Source organism: Anthonomus grandis, chromosome 5 (assembly GCF_022605725.1).
Source record: "Anthonomus grandis grandis chromosome 5, icAntGran1.3, whole genome shotgun sequence".
Lineage (NCBI taxonomy): Eukaryota > Metazoa > Arthropoda > Insecta > Coleoptera > Curculionidae > Anthonomus > Anthonomus grandis.
In genome coordinates, this window is record NC_065550.1 from 13,448,872 (window position 1) to 13,472,112 (window position 23,241).

Consider the following 23,241-nt stretch of genomic DNA (forward strand, 5'->3'; position numbering starts at 1 on the left):
CTTTCAATGAAAATGAATTTAATAAAAATGTAATCTATAAAATTTCTTGTATTTGTGGTAAATTTTACATAGGTGAAACCTGTAGACCATTACCAAAAAGAATTAATGAACATAAATCTTACATAAAAAACAATGATTTTCAAAAATCAAAAATTACACAACATGCATTCGACAATAACCGCAGAATAGACTGGAATGCTTCCTCAATTTTAGCAAAGGAACCAATTTCAAAATTACGTAAGCTAAAGGAAAGTGCATTTATAATGTTAAATGAAGATAAATGCTTAGCTACTTGTTCGGTTGATTTTCATAATACATGGATTCCTTTGCTAAAGAGAGAGGTAGATCAGGGTATTCTCAAAATTAATTAATGATTTAAAATATTTGATATTCATGTATTTTCTATGATTAATTTACATTAAGATCACACCCCTTTAATTTTTAAAAAAGTAACCTTTGAAAATTTTGTTATCTTTCAAAATAGTTTGTCAAACTATTAATAAACCGTCAAATCATATAAAAAAGTATATAAAGTATTTTCGAATTAGGAAGAAATTTTGATGAGACTGGATTACTGAAAATTTGAAAGATAAGTATATTTTATTTTTAATTTAATTTAATTTTACTTTAATTACCTTGATAACGGTAGTAGATATAACTACCGAAACGTTGGTTCAAATTAGGTATTTTTTAAAAAAAGTAGGTCTTCTTGTTGTATTTTATCGTTTTTTAATTATAATATTCATAACAAAGTTAGGTAGGATATTGAAAAGAAGAAACGAGCTCAGAGATTAATAGATTGAACCTCAGCTCCTAGGTATATAAAAAAATCTATTATACCTCAAGTAAATTATTGTATTTAAAACTTATTGAACTTAAATTAAATTAAATATATCGAACGGTATCGTTACAGATTTAAGTTCATATTTCTTTTAAATACGTGAATAAGTCTATTTTCTTCTTCTTTTCAATAATTGTTGAGCGTGTGAGATAAAAAATTTCTAAATTGATTTTTGCTATAAGTGACGTAATACCCAATATAATAAGTAACTCATTATGAATTCGTCACAACAATACAGATTTTACTTTTATTAGGACGCAATTTTGTAGCTTTTTAACAGTATATTTTTTACAGAATATAAAATGTTGCTTTTTGACTGTGTGCTAGTCCTGTAAATCTGTTTAATGTGACTAGTTTTTCCTACAATAATAATTCGTCTTTTTCGTCACACCAAATCTTGTGTTAATATAAAATGGGTAGCTGTAATATATCTAACAGAAAGCTGGATGTCTTAAAGGGATAACCGATATTATCAAAGCATGAAAAAGTCCCGAATTTTATAAAAATTAAACTTAGATTTCGTAACCTAAGTTCTGATTCTATTGTTTGAGTTATTTATTGATCCTAATAAAGTAAATTATAAGTTGTTAAAATATTTCTCTGCTACTTCAATACGCTGTATATATATATATATATATATATATATATTTTCGATATGTGTATCACTAAAGATGTGAATATCTTGTGAAGATTAAAGTTTCAAAAAGATTTTTTTTATGGGACCTAATTTAATATTATAGTCATTATGTGATCTAGACTAAGACTTAAGAAAAGATGTTCTCGACAACTCCTAAACCATTTCGGGTGAATCTAATTGCATTAACAGGCTTTGAAAAGTGACTGCCCACAAAGTGCATGATTAAGAGTCGTTTTTATTTAAATTCAATAGATTAATCTACATTAGTGGAATTCGCATGATGGTGCAAGACTATTTAATTACCTATATACTTAAATGTATTAAATCTAAACTAGTTAACAAATAGACGGTCTTTAACCACACACTTCTGTTAAATACATCAAGAAAGAGCCTACTCCCTTATATTAAAATATGTTTCATGCGAAATGTAATATAGTCTCGATTCAACCGAGGTACCGGACAGTTGATCGCGGATAAGCAACGTTGAGCATTTGGAATTCTTTAAAGTACTGTGAATTTATTAATTAATTAGTTACATATTTAAATAGGATTATAAAAGAAACAATTAAGAAAAGGCAAACAACAATCTTCTCAAGGCAATCAGTTTCCTTTCTTCCTTGTTCTGAAAGAGAAGCTTTGAAAGCAAATGAGTTTAGAAGTCGAATGTCGTGTAACACCATAAGCAGCAATATGAGATAGGATGATAATACCGAGTGGAAGAAAGAAAAGTAAGGGAAATTAGCAAAAAGAAAAGAACGAGACAAAAAAAGGTTTGAGCGGGGTAAGTCTGGGGATCCTAAGTCCGGGCAGTTCAAAAAACCTGTTCAATAACCTCTCGCAAAAGTAAATCCCTACAACAAATAAAAACCCCATCAACCTCAAAATCTTATCCCGCTCCCTCCGCCGGTGATTCCAACATGTCCGGAGTTTGAGTTTCCCCTTCTGGAGAAAATGAAGCAAACGGTTATTAATAATGAAAGAGTATAGATTAAGATTCAGGAAATAGAGACTGTAATCAGAAGAGAACAAGAATCCCTTGAACAGAAGGAAAGAGAGGTTGAAGTTCTTTAAAAAGCGAACTCTTTTTTCAAAAAGGTGGACTGACTTGGCTTTTTAAAAAGCCAAGTCAGACGTGGAATCGATGCAAACAAAAATTTATAATTTAGAAGAAAAAACAAATTGTTAAGACAGCAGCTTTCCTTCCTGTGTTTAAAACTATAGGAACCATTGGATTTTAATAGGAATTTGGCCACTAATAAGTCAAAGCTGGCAAATGAACTGATAGCATTGAGAGGTCACAATCAGAAAGAGGAAAACAGATGAAACTCTAGAAAACAGATACGCAGTGTGCAAGCCTCCTCAACTGACTGCTCCCAGGGAACGCCAGATGTGGAGACGAGCATACCGTCAAACATGTCACAAAATACTCAAGATACAAATAGAAAAAATGATAACTTCCCAGCATTCCCAAGAATAATTGCCAGGCACGAGCCGAGAGTCTAAGAGAAACCCTCTTCAAACACCACTATCCAATTAATCACCTTCAAACCAAAACAGAGCCAAGCCTTAGAAGGATAACAACATGATAAAAGTTCCAAAAATTGTATTAAAGGACACGACAAAGTGGGTGCAAAAGCACAAACTTATTATGAATAACAAAATCGAGTTAAAAGAAGTGAGAAAAGACTAAGCGACAATATCGTACTAAGCTTCTCAAAGAATATGACCAAGAGTATCATTCGTCCTTTTTGGAGGATGATCGTAAGCTCAATTTAATCTTAAGATGTTTCGATAATAACTTTAAATTGTCTGAAACAGAGGATAAAATAACAGCTGGCTTTCACCCCCTGTGAATTGGACGGGTTTAAGACTGGTCCAGGATGAGGGAGAGAGAGACCTAGTAGTGTCAGGGTCAAGAACCTTAGATCAAAAACCAGAGAAGACACAAGATAGACACTAGCTCAGTAATTGCAATATTGCGCCAAGGTGCCCTAAGTACAACGGAGTACATTTTTCTAAGAATTGCTATAAGGAAAAGGAGAAAAGGCAGAATGTTGCAATTGTGGTGAAGATCACTCTGCAAACTATGTATTGGTAGTGCCCAAAAAACTCTTTAATTATAACATAATAACATAATTATCTTTGTCAATAGTCCGGAAAAAAAGGCTACGGCAGTATCATACGCGAAAAAAGCTAGGCCCGACATTGCTGTTTAGGGACGCAGCCACAGAGGGAGTGGCGGCGTCACCAAACATTATTAGTGCGGTCCTAACCTAATCCAACCTAGTCCAATCCCAACCACTGTACACAGAAAACAAAGAGAGAAAGAATTCTCTCTTTGTTTTCTGTGCCACTGTAGCTCAAACCTTCATGCAGGACAGCCGCCCCGAAAAACTTATAATTAACTGGAAAATGTTTAAGCATATACTTGCAAAAAATTACCCAATCCTAACTCCAAGCTCTATTGAGGAAATAGATTCCTCAATAAAAAAATAGTAAATGCAATTAAAGAGTCCCCATAAAACCACTTAAGTCCCAATCCCAAACATCCACTCCATAGTCTTCCCAATGAGAATTAAAATATTAATAAGAACAATAAACAGACTAAATAAAACAGGCTAGACTGCAAAAATATTGCGAATAATCTTACGAAAAGAATTAAAAACGAAGTCTCCTTATAAAATGAAAGATTTTGGCAAGTTTTCCGCCTATAGAAAACCAAGACGGTCTTTTGGTATACACGGATTGGGATAAGGCTGAAACTTTTAACAGATCATTAACAAAACCATTTGACCTTAATGATGTACCAGATAATCCCGAACTACATGAAGATATAGTTATCAAACATAAAAATCGAAAACCTACCACTAAACGCATTAGGAAACTACTTAAGTATAAGCCTACAAGAAATAAGAAATCTAATAAAAGACCAAATAAATAGGAAAGCACCAGACCATAATGAAATAAAAAACAAAATTATGAAAACACTACCTGACAACACACTATTGGACATAAAAATCATTTATAACAAACGCACCAGCCTGTGCTATTTTCCAGTAAAATGGAAAACAGCAATAGTGGTAGCAATACAAGTAAGCAACCCTTCATGCGCTCTACTTTTTCTGTTTGCAGAAGCAGTAAGCTCTTTGAGTAAAAAATTACTGGTTTACAAACAGGTTTAGCGTCCAAAGCTACTTTTACGTGCGAAGTTGCGCTCGAACTCTGGAATACCACGAACACGAACGAACATCGGGCACCATATCAAAAAGCTTCAGAACTTTCAAAATAAGTGTTTGAGGATGTTTATACTGCCCTTATTTGTAAGGAATGTAAGATCTGCACTCTGACTGCAAACTCAATACTATTCAAGAGTATAAAGTGAAAAAACATTCAAAGTTTAAGGAAAAAGTGTGCACAACACCCTAATAGAAGAATTTCTCTTGAGACCAAGGAAAAACATTCCCGTACGCAGCACAATTTTTGCATCCATAGGTTTGAGACCTTTGGGTGCTTGCAAAATTGCAGGAAATGCTATACAAATGAGCAACCACCTGTTGTTAGACCGCTAGACGAAGAAAGGAAGCTTCGAGAGGTTAATGTTTGTGCTGTTCCTTAAATGAACTTTCCATGCAATAGTACAACCATTGCCAAAGAAACGGGTATTGAGCCTTTAAGGGTTAGAAGAATTTTAAAAAGAAATAAGTACAACTGCTATAAGTTGCAGAAAACCCAAGAAATATTCCCACAGGACCATGAGACAGATGGAATTATGCCATGAAGTATTGGAAAGGGCAAATCGGGACGAAATGTTTATTAGTAACATTTTGTTTTCAGATGAGTCCCCTCTATTTGTGGTAAACATAATCCGTCCATTACAGTGGGTTTCGAGGAAAAATATGCACATAAGCATACCGACACGTACACAATACCCTCAAAAGGTTAATGTATTGGCTGGCATTTTAGGTGATTCAATTATAGGCCCTTTTTTTATCGATGGAAACCTTAATGCCAACAAATACCTTAATCTTTTGAGGGATGAATTTCTTCCTGCTATTCGAGGGCTCAATATCAATTTAGAACAAGTTTGGTTTCAATAGGATAGTTGTCCCGCTCATAACGCATTAGTCGTAGGTACGTCAATTTCTCGAATCGTTTTTCCCTGATCAAACAATCAGTGGAAACGGTACTATTAAATGGCCCGCCAGAAGCCCCGATTTAGGGCTTGACGGGGTCCGCTGCTTCGAGTATGTTGTCACAACGTTGCCAAACCTACCGCGATATTATAATTCCTATAGGCGAAGTTAGAATGATCATATCTGTATACTTTCCAGTCTGCAAGAAATTTTTCTTGCATTTCGCTAAGTTTGGGAATAGGTTTTATGGGATAAATTTAAATAACTAAACTTTGATACAACTTGAAGTGGTTTTGCCAGTACATAGACACAATCACGCACAAAAAAAGCAGCTATTTGATCTGGCCCAGTATACTTCTGACAGTTTTATCGCACGCTGAATGTCTTCTTCTTTAAATATATCAAATGACTCGTATAACTTGGAGTCAATTTTTTAAAAGAGCTTGTAAATATTATGGTTCTATAGAAATGGTGTTCTACTTAGGCGAAAAAGGGTTAATCACTTGTTTAGTTATGTAGTGCTTATTATCAAATCAAGAATGCGTTCGTTTCTAATTAGATTGCTCTGTTGCAAGTTCACAAAATATAAAAACTTGATTAATGGGTGAACTAAATTAGTTTTTCGTTAGTAGCTGGATAGCTTACGTAAGATCATATATGAGTCGCCTATAATGAATATGTTTTTCCTAAACATTTGAAAATAAGAAGATAAGAGGTGAAAGAGGTTTTCGAGATCCTCTTCTGAGCAGGATCAGAGTATACAGACAACAAAAAAGAAAAACGATATGTCAAAGTTAGTTTAACACCCACATTATTTATGTTAGGGAATATCTGTATACCGGTGCGGTAGTTTCTAGGTTTAAATAACAGTTCCTTAATGTTTTTGCACCCTATAAGTATTCCTTCATTGCTCACAGGTTTAACTTACGATATGAACAAGTTTGAATCCATTGAGTTAATAATTTTGAATAGATCTTGGTCGAGAAGTAGATGGTTTGAGAAATATATTGATTTAGATCTTTTGGCTTACTACTGTCGGTTGTGATTTATTTTTAATATTACCACAGAGCAGCTCATAACCCGTTTTTTTTACCAAAGATCTATTAATTTTTGCCTCTATTGAGCTATGAAGACTCACTCTATAGGTTCACAAGATCTTAGTATCTCAACAGCAGATTGAACCTGAGTGTCAACTAGCGCATAGATTTCTTCTTGATTGAATGTGTTAGCAATTTACAAACACAACAATAAGCCTTTTGCTTCGCGAATTTACGATATCGCCACAAAAACTACAGTGATTGCTTGTTATTTTATTACAACTCACCGGCTTTTTAATTCACTACATTAAAAAAATGATTTCTAGTACCGGTAACTAAATTTGATATTCTCTCGTTCAAAGCCAATTTTCAAAATTCTTACTATGAAATAATAGATTTATTTAGCACGAAACGCGACAGTTCGAGTTTAACAGCAAATTCCGTATACCAAAAGTCCAAACCTGGAAATAAGGCCATTTTAGAACGAGGCTACCACAGAGGGAAATCTTAGAAATTGCCAAAAGAGCATGTAGCACGATAAGCACATTTAAAAATAGACCATTCTTAAGCAAAATCAAAAATTGCAAAATTGTGTAGAACTGCTAAACGTCGTCCTCTCCTTCTAGACTAATATGCTTACGCAGCAGGACGTTCAACAGAGACGGCGTATAGACTGCTGTCCATGCTAGAGAAGAAAACAAAAATGTGATGCTGATCGCATTTCTGGATAAAGGGGGCACTTGAATCAATAACAAGAGCTGCACGGGGGTTTGGAGACGATGAAATGACATGCAGATGAATTGACTGCATGCTCACAAGCGGATTAGTGAGCATCGAATTGTTTAACGAAAAAATTGAAGCCCAGGTAACCGATAGTGTCAATCGGCCTTAAATGTTGTTATAAAATAGACTGAAAATAAAGGTTTAAATATCAGTCCTGTTAAATCTATAATAGTGCCATTTACCAAAGGGCGGAAGTACGAGGGCTTAGGATCTCCAACATTGCACTGTAGAGAAATTTCTTTGCTCTCAGGACTCTAAGTTAAGCTGAAACCAATAATTGGATAAAACAATGAAGCGGTCGGCAACCATCCTTTTGAATGCAGAGACAGATATGAAACTTATCTACATCAAGGTAGTGCTACCAATCATTAGGTAGGTTAGGGTAAAACACTAGCTGTAAGATATAAGAAAGACCTTGAAAACTACGCAACAGCATCGATGGGGGATAGATCTGACAGCATTCAATAGCACTTGCAAATCTCAGAGTTACATCGAAGCTGGTATGAAACTGAACTAAAGAAGCTGAGTAGTCGTAACAATTTAAAAGTTGTGTGGGTATCGGGACATAGTGGTGTATCAGAGCGAAAAGGCAAATGAACTTGTCATAAGAGAATCTGCTAGTCACTTTATTGGGCCAGACCCTCCATTGCAGTGCCAAAAATTACCACATGCCAAGAAATACAAACCGGCATTAAGAGACAACCGCAAATTCACTGTACAGAAATGGGGCAGTTGAACAGTTTTTTGAAATTTTCTATAAAAAAATTGTCCTTATTTTAGTTAACTAATACTAATCATCATATAGTCATAATAGTCATCCTTTTTGGCAAGTTGGTAATAACAACAGATATTTCACCAATAAGCAGACTGTTACAGATGTTCATATTTAAATAATATTTAACGTCAATGTTTTTTATAGTTTTAGTAAGAATTTTCTTGTCTTGATTTTAATTGAATTTTTCTTCAATTTTTATTTTAATTAAAGTAAGTTTAATTCTTAATTTAAAGTAATGCGAAGTAAATCAAAACAGTAGAAGATCCCGCTTATAATCTAGAGGCTCTCCCAAGCAAAACATAAAGTCTACTACAAAACAAAATTATTTTATATTAGTTATATTAAGAGCGTATTGAACACTAAAATATTATTTAACGTCTTTAATTAAAATAATTCGGTCTTATAAACAACCTTATTTTATAACAAGATTTTATAGATAACTTTGTGACAGTTTAATAAAATATTTTTATAATGCAATAAGTAATTTGGTATAAAGCATTTATAAAACAATCTTTTATAACTATTTAGTTGCTTTTTAATTGTTTTAAAACATATCTATAAAACAGATATAAATCATTTTAGTGACTTTATAGTTTTAAGGATTATGTTTATAAAAATATTTTATAACACTCTCTAAAATGTTATTCATATAGTATTTATAAAAGTTTTATAAAATAAATATGTGTTTTTGTTCACAAAATTGTTGTTTAAGAAGATTATATAACTTTTTGGAGACTAGGCTTTAAATTAATTTATGATATCTGCTAAACAAGAATATATTTTGTTTTTTCTTGCCAATACTTATAAAGTATAATTTTTTTCAAATCAGAATGCTAAAACATATCAGATTTCGATGATGATGAAGTGGAAGCTATATACTTATAAGGTTAATGAACTTACTGACATTTCTGTAAACATAGATAGAGTAGTGAGCTAAGGTTGGGGGGCAATAAACTATAGTAGAAATTAACATTTTTAATAAAAGAATTCCAAATAATATTCCATCAGATATCCTAGAATAATAAAATCAGCCTCAAATTCAAACATTTTTCCTTGAATTCTAGACCTCTAACAGCGCCATCCATTAAGTGCTGATGGCGTTCGCGAATAAAACAATTATATTTTAGGCGGATTCTTTATAAAATAAAAATATATATAACTTTTATTACAGATAAAATAACTATGTCATATTAGTGTTTCTTATAAAATTAAATAGATTTATTTAATGACGCCACTTTTAATGACATTTATTTAGGTTTATTTCCGCCATGTTGGCTTTTACGAATTGAATTAAATGCATATGCAATTTTAAGAAAAACATACTTGAATTACGGTTTAGTTTGTGATATTTCTAATTTATTTATGTACGTAATATAAATGTAAGGCCAAATTGAGTGAAGAAAGTGCAATTTTTTTAATCTTAATTTTAGAAAATTCTTTTTACTTATCCAAAATCTTGAATATATCAAAGGGGAATCAAAATTGAGATGCGAATATGGACTTATAATACCAGTAAAACTCGTCGCACAAGAAAATATTCGCCCGGAGAACTCTAAAATGTTTTCCTATATAATAATCATTACAGTATGATCAGCTCAACTAAGCCGCCATGATACGCGTAATGTTGTTTTCAACTTTGCTATTTAGCTTTTCTTTTTAGAAAAGGTATGGAGCTTATAAACTTTGTTAATTTTATTAATCTCTTTGAGTGGGATAAAATAATCTCAACCGAATACAAATTGTGTTGATTGAAATATTTATATTTTATAATTGTATTTATATAGTCTTATAAGTTAGTAATAAAACAATAATATAACGGTAATAAAATAATTTTGTAAATGCTTATTATGGACTGGAATTAATTTTATAATCTTACATAAAACTATTAAACGAGTTTAATGAAATAACAATATTTTATTAGCGTGGGGCCTTTTTGAGTTTTTACACGATTTATAAATGCTTATAAGAACAAGTTTGACGACTATAAAGTTTTTTTATTATGTTATATAGCGTGCTATATGATAATTTCAAGAACATGCTTGGGCTGTAAGAAGAGTGTTCTTACAGGTGCGGGAGTTAGTCTTACAGTACTTGTTAAGAGTGGGTGTTGAGTGCTAAATAGTTTTTTTTTGGCCTTATTAGTTTGAAACGAAAATTCAAATTCAAAGCCTTATAACATTGAAAGGCCTTTCAATATTCTAAGTTCAGGATTTTTTTCATAGATAGCCTTTCATAGATGTCTAAATGATTATTAAGTATGAAACTTAATTACTAAAAACTACTTTTATTATTATTATTATCCTATTGTATTTTTATAAACTCCAAATTTGCAATGTAAAAATTCAATATGTTAGCTCTGGCATTCTTTTCGTAAACTCGTTTAGTTTTTCAGTAATAAAACTGTGTATCAAATTTCACGGTAGACAAATTTTAATTTTTTCTTGCAATATTAAAAAAAACATCCTGTATATGCAAAAAAAGAAAGTTTCAATTATTTTTATGTCGTTATCTATCTAGTTAGTCGCTATCTAGTTAGAATTATTCGTGATCTCACTAAAAATAAAATGTAACTGACCTGCCATCGATCGTCTATTCTCCGCTGGGTCTCTCGGTGCGAGCTAAAGGGAATCGCATTTCGAAGCTCCTTGGCGACCGGTGAACGGGCCTTGAGCATCGGAACGGGAAGCGGATCTTCAAAGCGGGAAGACGAGTTGCGCCTGCGTAGCCGAGGCGACCGGTTCAGGCTTAAGTCTTGCTGAGTGGCGCTGTGCCTTCAAAAAAAGCAACATTTTATTTAAATATGTTAAAAAATGGCGAAAATCAATCCTATATATTCCTAGATATTCTTCCCGAAAGGGAGGAAAACTGAATAAGGTTTGCACCTGTGCTAATGGTTTCATAATCGAGACATGGTCCTATTTATTTATCATCATGGTTTATTTATTGTAAATTGATAATTATGTTTGTAATTTTATTGATAAATAACTTTATTTTGAATTTGAATGAATAAAAAAAAAAGAATTTTTAAAAAAATAATTTTCGTTATTTTGAAGACAATAATAAAGCCTACTTTCAAACTCTTCACGTACATTTACAAATGTTTCTCTGGATATAGCACGACGCTCCCGAACTATTATATGCTGGAGTTGCTCTAGTGACTCAGGTTGCGTTCTAAAAACCACAGATGGTTGATTGTTGAACCACAAAAAGAAGTCAAGAGGTGTCAAGACCGGGGATCTAGCTGGCCATTCAATAGAACCTCTTCTTTCAATCCACCGGTTAGGATAATGATCATCCAACCATTGCTTAACAGGAAGCACAGATGTAAATAGCTCCGCACCAGATAAACACTCCAATGTTAAATTTGCGGACCCTAAAAGGATGCTGGCCTGAGTGAGCTCTAGCATCCAAAGCCAAAATTATTAGTCTATGTTGCCAAATCGAGCTTCCCGGTTCGTTGCGTGCCTCTACGTTACGGCGGGTAATAAAGGATTTGGATCTTGGGTATTTAGTTAAATTTATACATTTAGTTTGTAAATTTAACATTTGGGGTATTGCCCAAGAGGTTTTTTTACATTTAACGAAGTTTACATTGATACTTGATGAAAGAAACTGCAAAATAGATTATTGAAATTATAGAGGGAACTATAGATACATACTTAATGTATATGTATGTCAATTGATTTTATATTTCAATTAAAAGCAGTACTTTAATAAGTCCTATAGTTATAATAACAGGATAAATTTAAAGCATCCTTAATTATATTTTTGTTTCATAAAATGTATATAAATGTAGACATTGTAAATGTTAATTATACAATAGTAATTATACAATAAGCATGATCAGGGAAATACCCAGAACCCGAAATTGGATATTGGGTTTTTCCCACGCTCACATGACATGCTCTCGACGAATGAGAGCATTACAAATACCCTAAAATCCAATTGGTCTACGTAACCTGATTGGTCTATTTTTTCCTTAGTGTGTTATTATAAAAAAATATTTTAATTGTGTCACTTCACGCAGAAATTCTACCATTAGGATGTTTAGGTTTCCAGTGAAACTTAAGGACATTTGCAATCAATGGATATTAAATTTGGGTAAGTAAAATTATAAGTAAAAGTACAAGTTCGCTTCTTGTGCTATTAATTTTTAAACAAATATCTTTTCCAATTCCTAAAAAACAATTTTTTATTTCTTTTCTAAAATGTCAAGAAATATCCTTAAATAAAACTTTTGTAAAATATCTATCAATGTGCACATGTACTTTTTAAAAAATCAAAAACTTATTTATTATTTACCCGTCTATGTTTTATTAACTATTAAGATTTTTTAAATACTTAAGGAAACGCTAAGTTGGCTGGAGTTCCAGTTGAAAGCTTACATGCTAAATACATTTGTAAAAACCATTTCAACAATGAGGACTTCCGGACAGAAAACCAAAAATATCTGAAGAGTAATGCAGTTCCTCAAAACTATATTGCTTTATTTAGCAGCTCTTTTGCTTCAGATAGCGAGAAAGCTTTAACCGTGCAGACTCCAAAAAGAAAATATACTGCAGGTGAAAACAATTCAGCTTTTAAGACCAGTCCACTTATCTCTTCTAAGAAACGCCTCAAATTTAAACATGAAAATATAACCGATAAATTTTAACAATAACTTAGTAGAACTACTGGATACTGTTGCGACACTAAGAAAATTAGAAATAAAAAAAAGTAAGATTTTTAACAAATAAAAATAAAACTTAAAAAAAAATATCTAGATTGCACAAAAAAATCAAAGATCGAAACTAGCTACCTTTACACATTTGCTTTTGTCTTTTATGTCCCCGGTAGCAAAAATATTAGTTAATATGCAATTAAGAGGTAAAAGAACTGTAGTTTGGAGGGAAAAGGAAAAAGAATTCTACATTTCTTTTAACTACAAGTCACCATCAGCCTATTATTTTTTAAGGACAAAAGGCGTTGTGCTTGACAAGGCGTCAAGCACAAGGCGTCAAAAACTGTTGTCGCGTTTGATGAAATAAGCCTCAAAGAAAACTTGGAATTTCATTAGAAAACTCGACTTAATAGAAGGATTTCAAGACTTGGGACCTCTCGGCCGAACTGGAAAAAAGCCAACCATGCCCTTTTTCACATAATTATGTTTCAAAAGAAGATTTAAAAATTATAATAAAATACATTTAAACACTCTTTATTCAGTTGAGTTTTCACTTCTTGCTATGGTTTGCGATCAGGGCATCAATAATAGGGGCGCTATGAAATTATTAGGCGTTATGAAAGATACACCTTATTTTTATTGTGAAGGCAGAAAAATATTTTTACTTTACGATATACCTCATCTTTTTAAAAGTATTCAGAATAATATGCTATCAGGAACATTTGAATTATTTAATAAAAAAATTAGTTTTGATATAATTAAGAAAACTTATGAAATTAATAGAGCGTCTCAATCCGCTAGAGTTCTGCTAAAACTCACTGACAAGCATATTAATCCAAATAAATTTGAAAAGATATCCTGCAAATTAGCCAGAATAGTTCAATCTATAAAAGAAAGAAAATAATCAATTTTTACTGACTATAATATAATAGATTAAATCAAGATTTTATAGAAAACTTCTTTTCTATGGTGCGACAGCGTGGTGGTTATAGAATCTCAATCCAACAGCTAGATGTTTTCTGCAGTTTTTTAGAATTAAACGTACAACAGACTTGTACTTTTGTATGCTGTCAAACATTTCAAATTCCGAGATAAATACAGATATCCGCCCATCATAGATACAGATATCAGCCCGATCCGGCTAAATAAACGATAATGACAATATTCACTAATAGTCTAGATCAGCGTTACTCAAAGTGTGCTCCGCAGAGCCCCGGTCCTCCGCGAAACCTCCGGTAGTGCTCCGCCAGCAATCATAATAAATGAATGCATGCATTAAAGTAGACCTGTATCTATCTTTTTTTGTATTATTATTAATAAACAATTCACATATAGCTGCTTTTGCTTTTAGTTTAGAGTTTAGTTCCGTCACGAAAAAAGTTTGAGTAACACTGATCTAGATGACAACAATGAAAATTTCAAAAAGGTCGGTATCGCGGTTGCCAAGCGTATTAAAAGGGTTTGCTACAAGTAATTCAGAGACGAACAATCTATATATGGTAAGAAACGTTCTTTTGAACGAGACTTTCGAGACGAACGAGTTCGTTTCATTTCAATTACTTAATCTGAATTTAATAAAATTCAAATAAAAACGGACCTAACCTGTATCACTATTTGAGGTGAATTAATCCAAACCAAAAAAATTAAACAGGCTGAAGATGAGGATATCATTAATGATCATCCTTTTTTACCTAGGCAAAGTTCCAGTATTTATCATTAACAAGACCGCAAAGTGATTTAAATTTTTGTAGACATTTCCAAAAATCACTAAGAAAACATAAATTATCCTACAAGCTATTATCTTGCTTTGGGGCATAAAATATGTCACTTTGTGGCATCTGAGACTAATTGAGTTTTTCTCACAGTTGTCTCACGGTTGTAAAAATTTATTACTAATATTGTTTGTGTTACAATAAAATGATAGTTCTTAAGGACGTGAATCCTTTGGTATTTTAAAGTAAGAACTTCAATCAAACTTATATCCTAAAAATCTTAACGTTTAAGTTATAACATATTAAAGATTTCAGATTTTTTTAAAAACTGATTTCCATTATTGCCTTTTACACTGAGTGTTTATTTCATATCATGGGAACACCTTAATACATAATTTTAATCACTATACTTGGGTTACCGAACAGATGGAGTGGTCACGTAATCGTTCTGCGCCGGAGGTGTGGCCTTGAGCCTCGATAGGGTTCATGACTTGGGGTTTTATTTAATTTTATTAGTCGAGCGGCTTTAGATCGTTTTGGTTGAATTTTCTGCTATTCGAATATTTGAATCTTTGCAATATTGAAAAGTTGAGATTGTGTTTATTTTGTTGTTAATTTGTTTGTTAACAAAGAATGGCTGACGCGCCACGTACACCCCCATTATCACCCCCCAAGAAAAGAGTACGAAAACATTTGACCATTGCTAAAAAGGAAGTGAATATGAACATATATAAAACATGTGATAATGAGCATCCAGCATACAACAAAGTGCAAAAAGTCCAGTTTACAGCAGAAGCAGCAGGTAATAAGCCCTGCTTGATGAAAAATAAAATTTAGCATATTATTATTTTTTAAATTTTATAAGTAGGTAAAGTGGAGGGTAAAGTAGTAATTCTAGGCAAGATATAAAAAAAGTTTATAAGAAAAGGTTGTTTAGAATGCAAAATTATGCCCGAATACCGCATTTCATAACCATAGACCTACTTTGATTTTTACGTTTTGTGTGACCTGGCACGATTACTTAAAAGGATTACCTATCCCTTTTCGGTAAACCCCAATATATTAACATAACTTTGCATAACAAAATACTTAAAAGGGATTATTATATCATTACCTGGCACAACCTCAAAATCGGTTTGGACCCATTTTACAGGCGATCGTATTATATTTTTAAAAAAGCTGCTTACAAAGCAAAGCTGTATGGTAAAATAATTTAAAATAAGTAGGCATAATTCTCCTCGTCTAAATCTGCTGAGGTTGCATCGATGGGCGGGCCTATATTTCGCGCACATCATTTACTCCATCTGTTCGGTAATCCGACTATAATTGTTTTTATCTAATTGTTTCAAATCCAACAGAATTCTTACCTTCTATGCAAGTCAGTCAGCTCCCCTCCGGTACTCGAGTAACCATCACGCATGCTCATGGTTTCGAGTCGGTGACTAAGTGAGTCGATCCTGCTAAGCGAATCGAACCGATCAAAACGTGATCGAGCAGTCGGATTGCGTGCAAGCGGCATCGTATCGTATGAGTTTACCGACTCCATCCGCCTGAACTCACTCGGTTTGCGCAAAATACCGCCAGGGTACGAGGAAGATTCGAAACGAGATGTGTTATATCTAAAAATGTAACACTCTTTGAACTATAATCAAATTTTGATCAATAGAGACAACAGTATCAAAAGTTTAGTCGTGTAATAGATAATTTATTTTAAAATATATCAGTTATCGTCACTGCAATGTTGAAACAGAAAATGACATTAAATTCCTGAAGATTTGAATTTATGAATTAATAAGCGGAAACAATTAATCCTAATACAGATTCTTAAATATATTAAAAATACATTATTTTAAGTTAATTACTAAGATATATATTTAAGTTATACAGTGGTAATTAAATGCATCAATGAATGTTTTATTCGTTCAAAAGCGTCTTCAGATGTACATCCAAAATTCCAGATTCATTCATTAGATTACTTTCTTTTCCCTTTCATGGGATTTATCTAAAAACGGTTCTTGAGTCACAGACCATATCATAAAAAGAATTCAGTAAACTAACTATAAAATACAACTTTGAAGCAATATGAATGTTCTGATATATATTATTTAATGATTTATATTTTTTAGGCTTACCATCTTACCTCTTTAACATCTTATTCATGTTGTAGCTAAATTTTTAATAGTTTTAGGAAATTTTTCGCCCGGTCCTTGGCCTTCAAAGATTCATTAATCTCATTTTCCCAATATTTGAGGTTAGGAACTAGATTTTTATAAAACGGTTCTCACTGGCTTCTTTGGATGTTATTTGGCCACTTGTTCATAAATAAAGTCATATCATCATTTCATTTGATTTTTGAGATTTTTTAAGAATTTTAGGTCATGGTGTCAAAACTAGCTCCCTGGCGAAGAAGGATTTAACTAAATTGACTATATTCTGGTTGATTCTTATTGCCCAAGAAGAGTTCTTTTCAAGGATACCAAATTTGTTAAAATCGGTCAAAGCGTTAATAAGTTAATTAAAGCAGGTTATTTAAAAAAACAATTGAATGCCTATCACATGACAATCATAGATAAACTAAATACTTTAAAGAGAATGCCCTTTGAAAATATAAGATGGCAGTTACGCCCTCTGGTTGTCAATTTTAGAACTTGAAAATATCAAGTCATACTAACGGTTCCCAAGATATGGCCGAGGAATAGTCTTATTGGCTCATCCGGTACATATAATATGTAGCATATTTTTAAAATGAAAGGAATATTTCATAATAGGTGTCAAATTCGGAAGAGAAAAAACATATTTTAAACGGAAAAAGAAGTCTTTGAAAGGTTATTAAAAAAAAAAAGTATGGGTCTATCGCCCCTTAATGCTGAAATAATTTTGCAAAATATTGAACAGAATCGTTTAACAAAAATGCTTATTTTTAATTAACCTATGACTTTTAAAGGATCCAGTATTTTTTTAAACATTTGATGTATTTAATTATGGTGGCCTACCTGAAACATAGTACTACCGTAAGTGGGGTGAGATTGAGCCATTTGAACTTCATTTCTTTTATATTTCAAAACCCTGGCCTATTTTTGTTTGTCTTTAAACATTTAAGTACTCTATTAGGGTCCAAAGAGCAATAATTGAATTTTATAGCATGCAACTGGCGCTTTGAACAGAAAGGGAACAATCACCTGTCAAACCGTTTTTTGAATTTTTAAAAAGGGGTGAGATTAACCCTGCGGCGTTAGGTTGATCACACTATTCTTATAATAGCTTTGTTCCAAGCACGATAGAGAACCGTTCTTGGACGGCATTTTGAAGTTGTTTAACATATTTTTGCTGCCTAGTCAAAGCAACCTCCAGCTATATAGTTTCGCTGCACAACTGAAAATTACCGTTTTAAAAAGGTTCTCTCGGGGCTTGGAATAAAGCTGATATAGTCTAGGGATGATACAAAATATTAGGAACAGTTCTTTTGGAACAGTTCCAAACAAGTAACGGCTGTAGCAGGTATTAATTTAAAATTTAAGAAAATACTAGTTCCAAGATATCAACTGTTGTTCCGGAGTAATAGAATATAACAGATTACAGACGGAACAGTGGGAATAGCAACAGAGGGAGAACAGAGAACCGAATAGCGAAGGAAACTGCCTTTTGGCGTTCCTTTTTTATTCGACCTAGGCGACGCGATGCGATGAAACAAAACATGCGACGAAACTAAAGTAGGTATTAAATTAAATTTTATATCGTGTCAAAGTTATTTTAACGATCTCGGTTGGAACTGTTATTGAGTAACAGGTATTTGGAACTGTTTCGGAATAGGATCAGGAACGTAACGGAACAGTTCCAAAAAAATACTAGTCTGTACCATCCCTAATATAGTCGCCTTCGCTCTTATCGTGCGGGTTCAAAGGTCACCACGTAATATGAATCAAATTGAAAAATCAGTGGCTGCCAAGAAATTAGTATACGATTTAGCATGACTATGTATGTGCATAACATACTAATTTGTCGATTTCAGGGCACAGCGTCTAATTTTTAACGATTATTTGATCTTGTCTTCTTCTTTGTTTATGTGTGATTGTGTTTTTTTTGTAATAATTATTGGGAAACTATACATTTTGGTATAATGACAAACAATGAATTTGTATTGTGTGTGATGCAGTGCAGTCAGAGACCAGAAAACTACTTTCTTTGTTTAAAGGCAAGTTCATGTTACAATCTCACTTTTAAAATGACATTTTAATTTTATGATTTATTATTTGTCGTTCGACCCAATCTATACGTTGATGCACAGAAAATTAAAAAAGTTGTGTTATCTTTTCTTTTATATCAGTTAAAAGTCAAAAAAAGATAATAAATAACTAAAAAAAAACTGGTGAATGCGCCGGGCATATCGATCTCCCAGCGCATTCACCAATTTATTTACTTAGCTTTGTTTAAAAATTTTTTTTTTTACTTTTTAATCATACCTAAATAATAAACGAAATGCAAAAAGAAAACTAATTATTTTAATAACGAAAAAGAAAATAAGGGATTGCTTAGAATGTACAAGAAGAAGTACCTAAAGCGCTTGGAATTAGTTTAAGAATGGTGCAAAAGGTTGTATATGAAAACAAGAACAATCTTATTTCCAAGCAGGAAACAAAGTGTAAAAGGAAGAAGCCGAAGACTGAAGATTTAAGTGAATGTGTAAAAATGAAGTAACAAATTTGACTAAAAAAAGAAACTAATTATAACTATCATTATCACTAACAGAGTCGGAAAACTCTTCGTCATTTTCCGAATCTTCTTCAAATGGAGCAATGATCAATGGTTCAACTTGGATATCGAGTACTTTTTCTCTCTTCCACCAGGTTCTAATAATGTTTTCTGTGTGATCCACTGATTTCCGCCAATACTCCTTTGTGATGTGATTCAATGCCTCATTCCAAACAGCTTCAACCTGGTCAGATCTAAGCCCAGCACCCACATGTTTCTCATAATAAGATTTTGACCCTGCCCATATAAGCTTAATGGCATTAAACTGACAATGGTATGGTGGCAATCTTAAAACTTCATGGCCATATTCACGTACTATTTCGTCAATAGCATATATTTTTGGTCTTTTCAGCGATTTTGCAATTGAAAGAAGTTCGGATTTTAGCATATATGGCAAGGGATTCTGATTTTCTTTTACTAACCATTCATAAATTTCGCTTTTTCTCCAACTTCCACTTGGTTGTTTATTCAAAATTCTTGAATGATACGACGCATTGTCTAATACTATTAAGGAAGGTTCTTGCAAGTTAGGTATTAACTGTTCCTTTAACCATTTTTCAAGCATTTCGCAATTCATATTGTCATGATAATCCATACTTTTAGACTTAGAAAAAAAAATTAAACTTGCACCTGGAACGAATCCCGTTGAAGACCCGGCATGTAAAATAATAAATCGTTTTCCCTGACCAGATCCTTTTTTTCTTTTCACGCTTTTCACAGATTCATCTTGCCTTGCAAGATTTTATTCCACTCCCGTTTGAAAATATCCAAGTTTCATCTAAGAATACCACTTTCCTTAACTTTGATTTTTTATTTTGTGTATATTGTCTTAAAAATCCTATTGGTTGGCTCACAATATTTGGTAGTTCACACAAATATCTTCTATTGCAGTCTTTTTTATAGTGAAACCCTATGCTTTTAATTAATTTTGATAAAGCAGAAAGTACAATTCCCAAAGTGCCGCGTTGCTTTAAAACATCCCTCACAAATGGCAGCGTTATATTTGTTTTTAGCCTATATAGTTCATAAATCCTATCCCTTACTTCCATTTTTACACATTCACTTAAATCTTCAGTCTTCGGCTTCTTTCTTTTACTTTTTTTCCTTCTTGGGAATAAGATTGTTCTTGTTTTCATATACAACCTTTTGCACCATTCTTAAACTAATTCCAAGCGCTTTAGCTACTTCTTCTTGTACATTCTTAGGCAACCCTTTATTTTCTTTTTCGTTCTCGAAGTAATTAATAACATTAAGTACCATTTTTTTGGCTTGAGGATTTAGAAATCCACGAAAAGGCTTTTTCTTTTCCATAATTTGAAATTTAAATTATCTTGTGACAAATAATGTCATCCGTCAATCGAAACGAGACAGGCATGTTTGTTATGAAAGTAATTGTTTTGGAACCACTGACATTTATCATTTTATCTTCTTTTGATACATTAACGCTGCATATATCTGTTTCGTTTATCTGACGCGTTGTAGCTTAAAAACGTTGTTGCGCAAATTGAAATAAAACGTAACTACAAAAGTTTGTCGTTGATAATCCGATATACCCGCACGATAAGAGCGATTTTGACTATATCTTCATTTATTTATATAAAAAAATTAATTTCTTAGAACTAAAAATTTAATTCAAATCATTCAAAAAAATAAAGAAAATGGGTTTGAACAACTAATTCAAAATTTTCATTTGCATCATCGTCACTGGACTCCTCAGATGTTCTTCGGGCTGAAACGTTTTGGCCTGGTTCAGCTTCTAACAGTTTTCTTATACATCGAGATTAATCGAATTATAAGTCTTTCAAAAAAGCGGTAAGAGAGCATCTAAGCTCGTCTTTGTCAATAGCGTCTTGTGGCAGCCTTTCCAAAAACTGGGGATTGATTGAGATTGAATGATGCAATGCCACACCCTTCAAAATCAGAAAGCAAATTTCTTTTTATGATACTTTTGTCGCCGTCTGGTCTTTTAGGTGGTACTTTATCCATGTTCTCAAGTGTTTGCTTTAACAGCTTGGCAAATTCATTTTTTTGGAATGCCAGACATTTTGCAATTTTGTATTTTGCAGGATATTGCAGTTTTTCTCCAGCTTTCTTTTAAGGGTCTTAAGAATGCGACATCTAAGGGCTAAAAAATATTGGTGGAGTTGCATGGCAGGCAAGCAAATATTATATTAGTTTCTTCATATTGTCTCAGAACATCTGGATTAAAATGCGAGGCTAGGTTGTCTGCTTTTAACACCTTTTTTCCCTCGAATCGCCTAGCGTGTGGTAAGAAACAAGTGACAAACCAATCATTGAAGTTTGACATATCAATCCAGCCATGAGAGGCTCGATTATATCGTGTCCCCAGGGACCAACATGATTATTCGCAGCATGGGCTGTCCTTGGGACCATTTTCTGTCCAAGTGTCCCATAGATTTTCCGATTTGTATATGACATCAGACGTAATAAGAAAAAACGAAATTTAAAGTTGAAGAAGTCCATACTTGCAGTAGGGTTAATATGTCAATGGGTAACTAAAAATGCTTCGGTCATCCTTCACTAAATTTATTTAAAAATTATTCATCCTACATGTTTCCGACATATAACATGTCCATCATCAGAGATCTGATTATTCATTGTTAGTGGTTTTTTTTTTGACATTGCCAGAGGCACTATAGTTTTTTATATGTATTAAGGAAAACCCTCAATTCGTTTTCCCTGGTTCTTTATGGTTCTTGCAATAATTTTTAAATAAATTTAGTGGAGGATGACCGAAGCATTTTTAGTAACAAAATTTAAAGTTAATTCGGGAAATAAGATTCTTATTAATTCTTTAGTTGCTAATAACCACTTCATTTCGGCGACTCTTTCTTTTTCTTTAGATTATAATGTTTAAGTGGTGGGGGAACAATACGTCATACTAACCTGTGAAGTTATCAACGAAAAGAGCAACCTCAATTCTTACCAATTCCACGCTGAAAATCGGCTTTAGTGTTAACATCATACGAAAATATAAACTATTTATAATTATATTATATTATATTATAATTATTGAAAATCAATTGGTATCAGCAAAGAACTCTTTGATTTTGCAACTTTTTAATTTCTTCCAAAAAAAAGCTCTATTTCACGTAAGAATGAAAACATATTTTTTAAAGTTAAAAATAAGGCTTTTTTTGATAGACAGCATTAAGTATGGCAAAGGGTAAACCAATTTGCTTGGAGTTAATGGTAGGCTCATTTTTGGAAGGGAAGCATCTGGTTGATACTTCCCGGCAGTTTGTTCTGCCAAAAACTTGCCAACATCAAGAAAGCCTAAGAAAACTATATTTTGGATGGATAGAAAATAAAGAGGATTAGTCAAAGAGATCAAGAATAATTGCTGAAATTTCTGAACTGGAAGTAAGCGCGAGGTATATCCAAGAAAGATTAGCTAAGCAAAGCTTTACAGCAGACGTCCAGCTAAGAGACTGCTGGTTTCTAAGAAAAAATATAAGAAATATATTTTTAATGTATAAAAAAATTGCCGTGCGAGGCTTGAGTAATGCACACCGTTACTTAAATAAAATTGGACAGTTCAAGATTGAAAAAAAAAAATTATTCAGCAACGAAGTTCGATATAAAATGTTTAATTCCAATGGAATGAGTGTTAGGCGTCCAGTTAATACGAGTACTGTTCCACTGAATCCAATGTAAAGCACTGAAGGGATAAAGTGTTTTTATAGATTTTGTTTTTTCCTGGAGCGGAACCCTATTGCACTTCATAGACAGACCTGGATTGACTAATATAGAGGGAGAATGCCACATATTCCAAAATATTATGTTGGCTTATGATGAGTGGGAGATGCCTTTGTAATTCGTTTTTCAAGACAATGACCTCAAGCATTTCATCTTATTTAGGAGTGGCTTCAGGAAAACAGTATTCAAGTCCT

General features: G+C 32.7%; 1 protein-coding gene across 2 annotated transcripts in view; it reads right to left on the reverse strand.

Moving 5' to 3' along the window:
• Window positions 1-23,241, reverse strand: part of LOC126736080 (uncharacterized) — a 122,205-nt gene that overhangs the window by 29,829 nt on the left and 69,135 nt on the right. For both annotated transcript variants that reach the window (XM_050440289.1, XM_050440288.1), the window contains 2 exons: window positions 15,946-16,197; window positions 10,782-10,977 (listed from right to left, as the gene is read on the reverse strand). In XM_050440289.1, coding sequence (XP_050296246.1) covers window positions 10,782-10,977; window positions 15,946-16,197 — 448 coding nt within the window. The remainder of the gene's footprint in view (window positions 1-10,781; window positions 10,978-15,945; window positions 16,198-23,241) is intronic.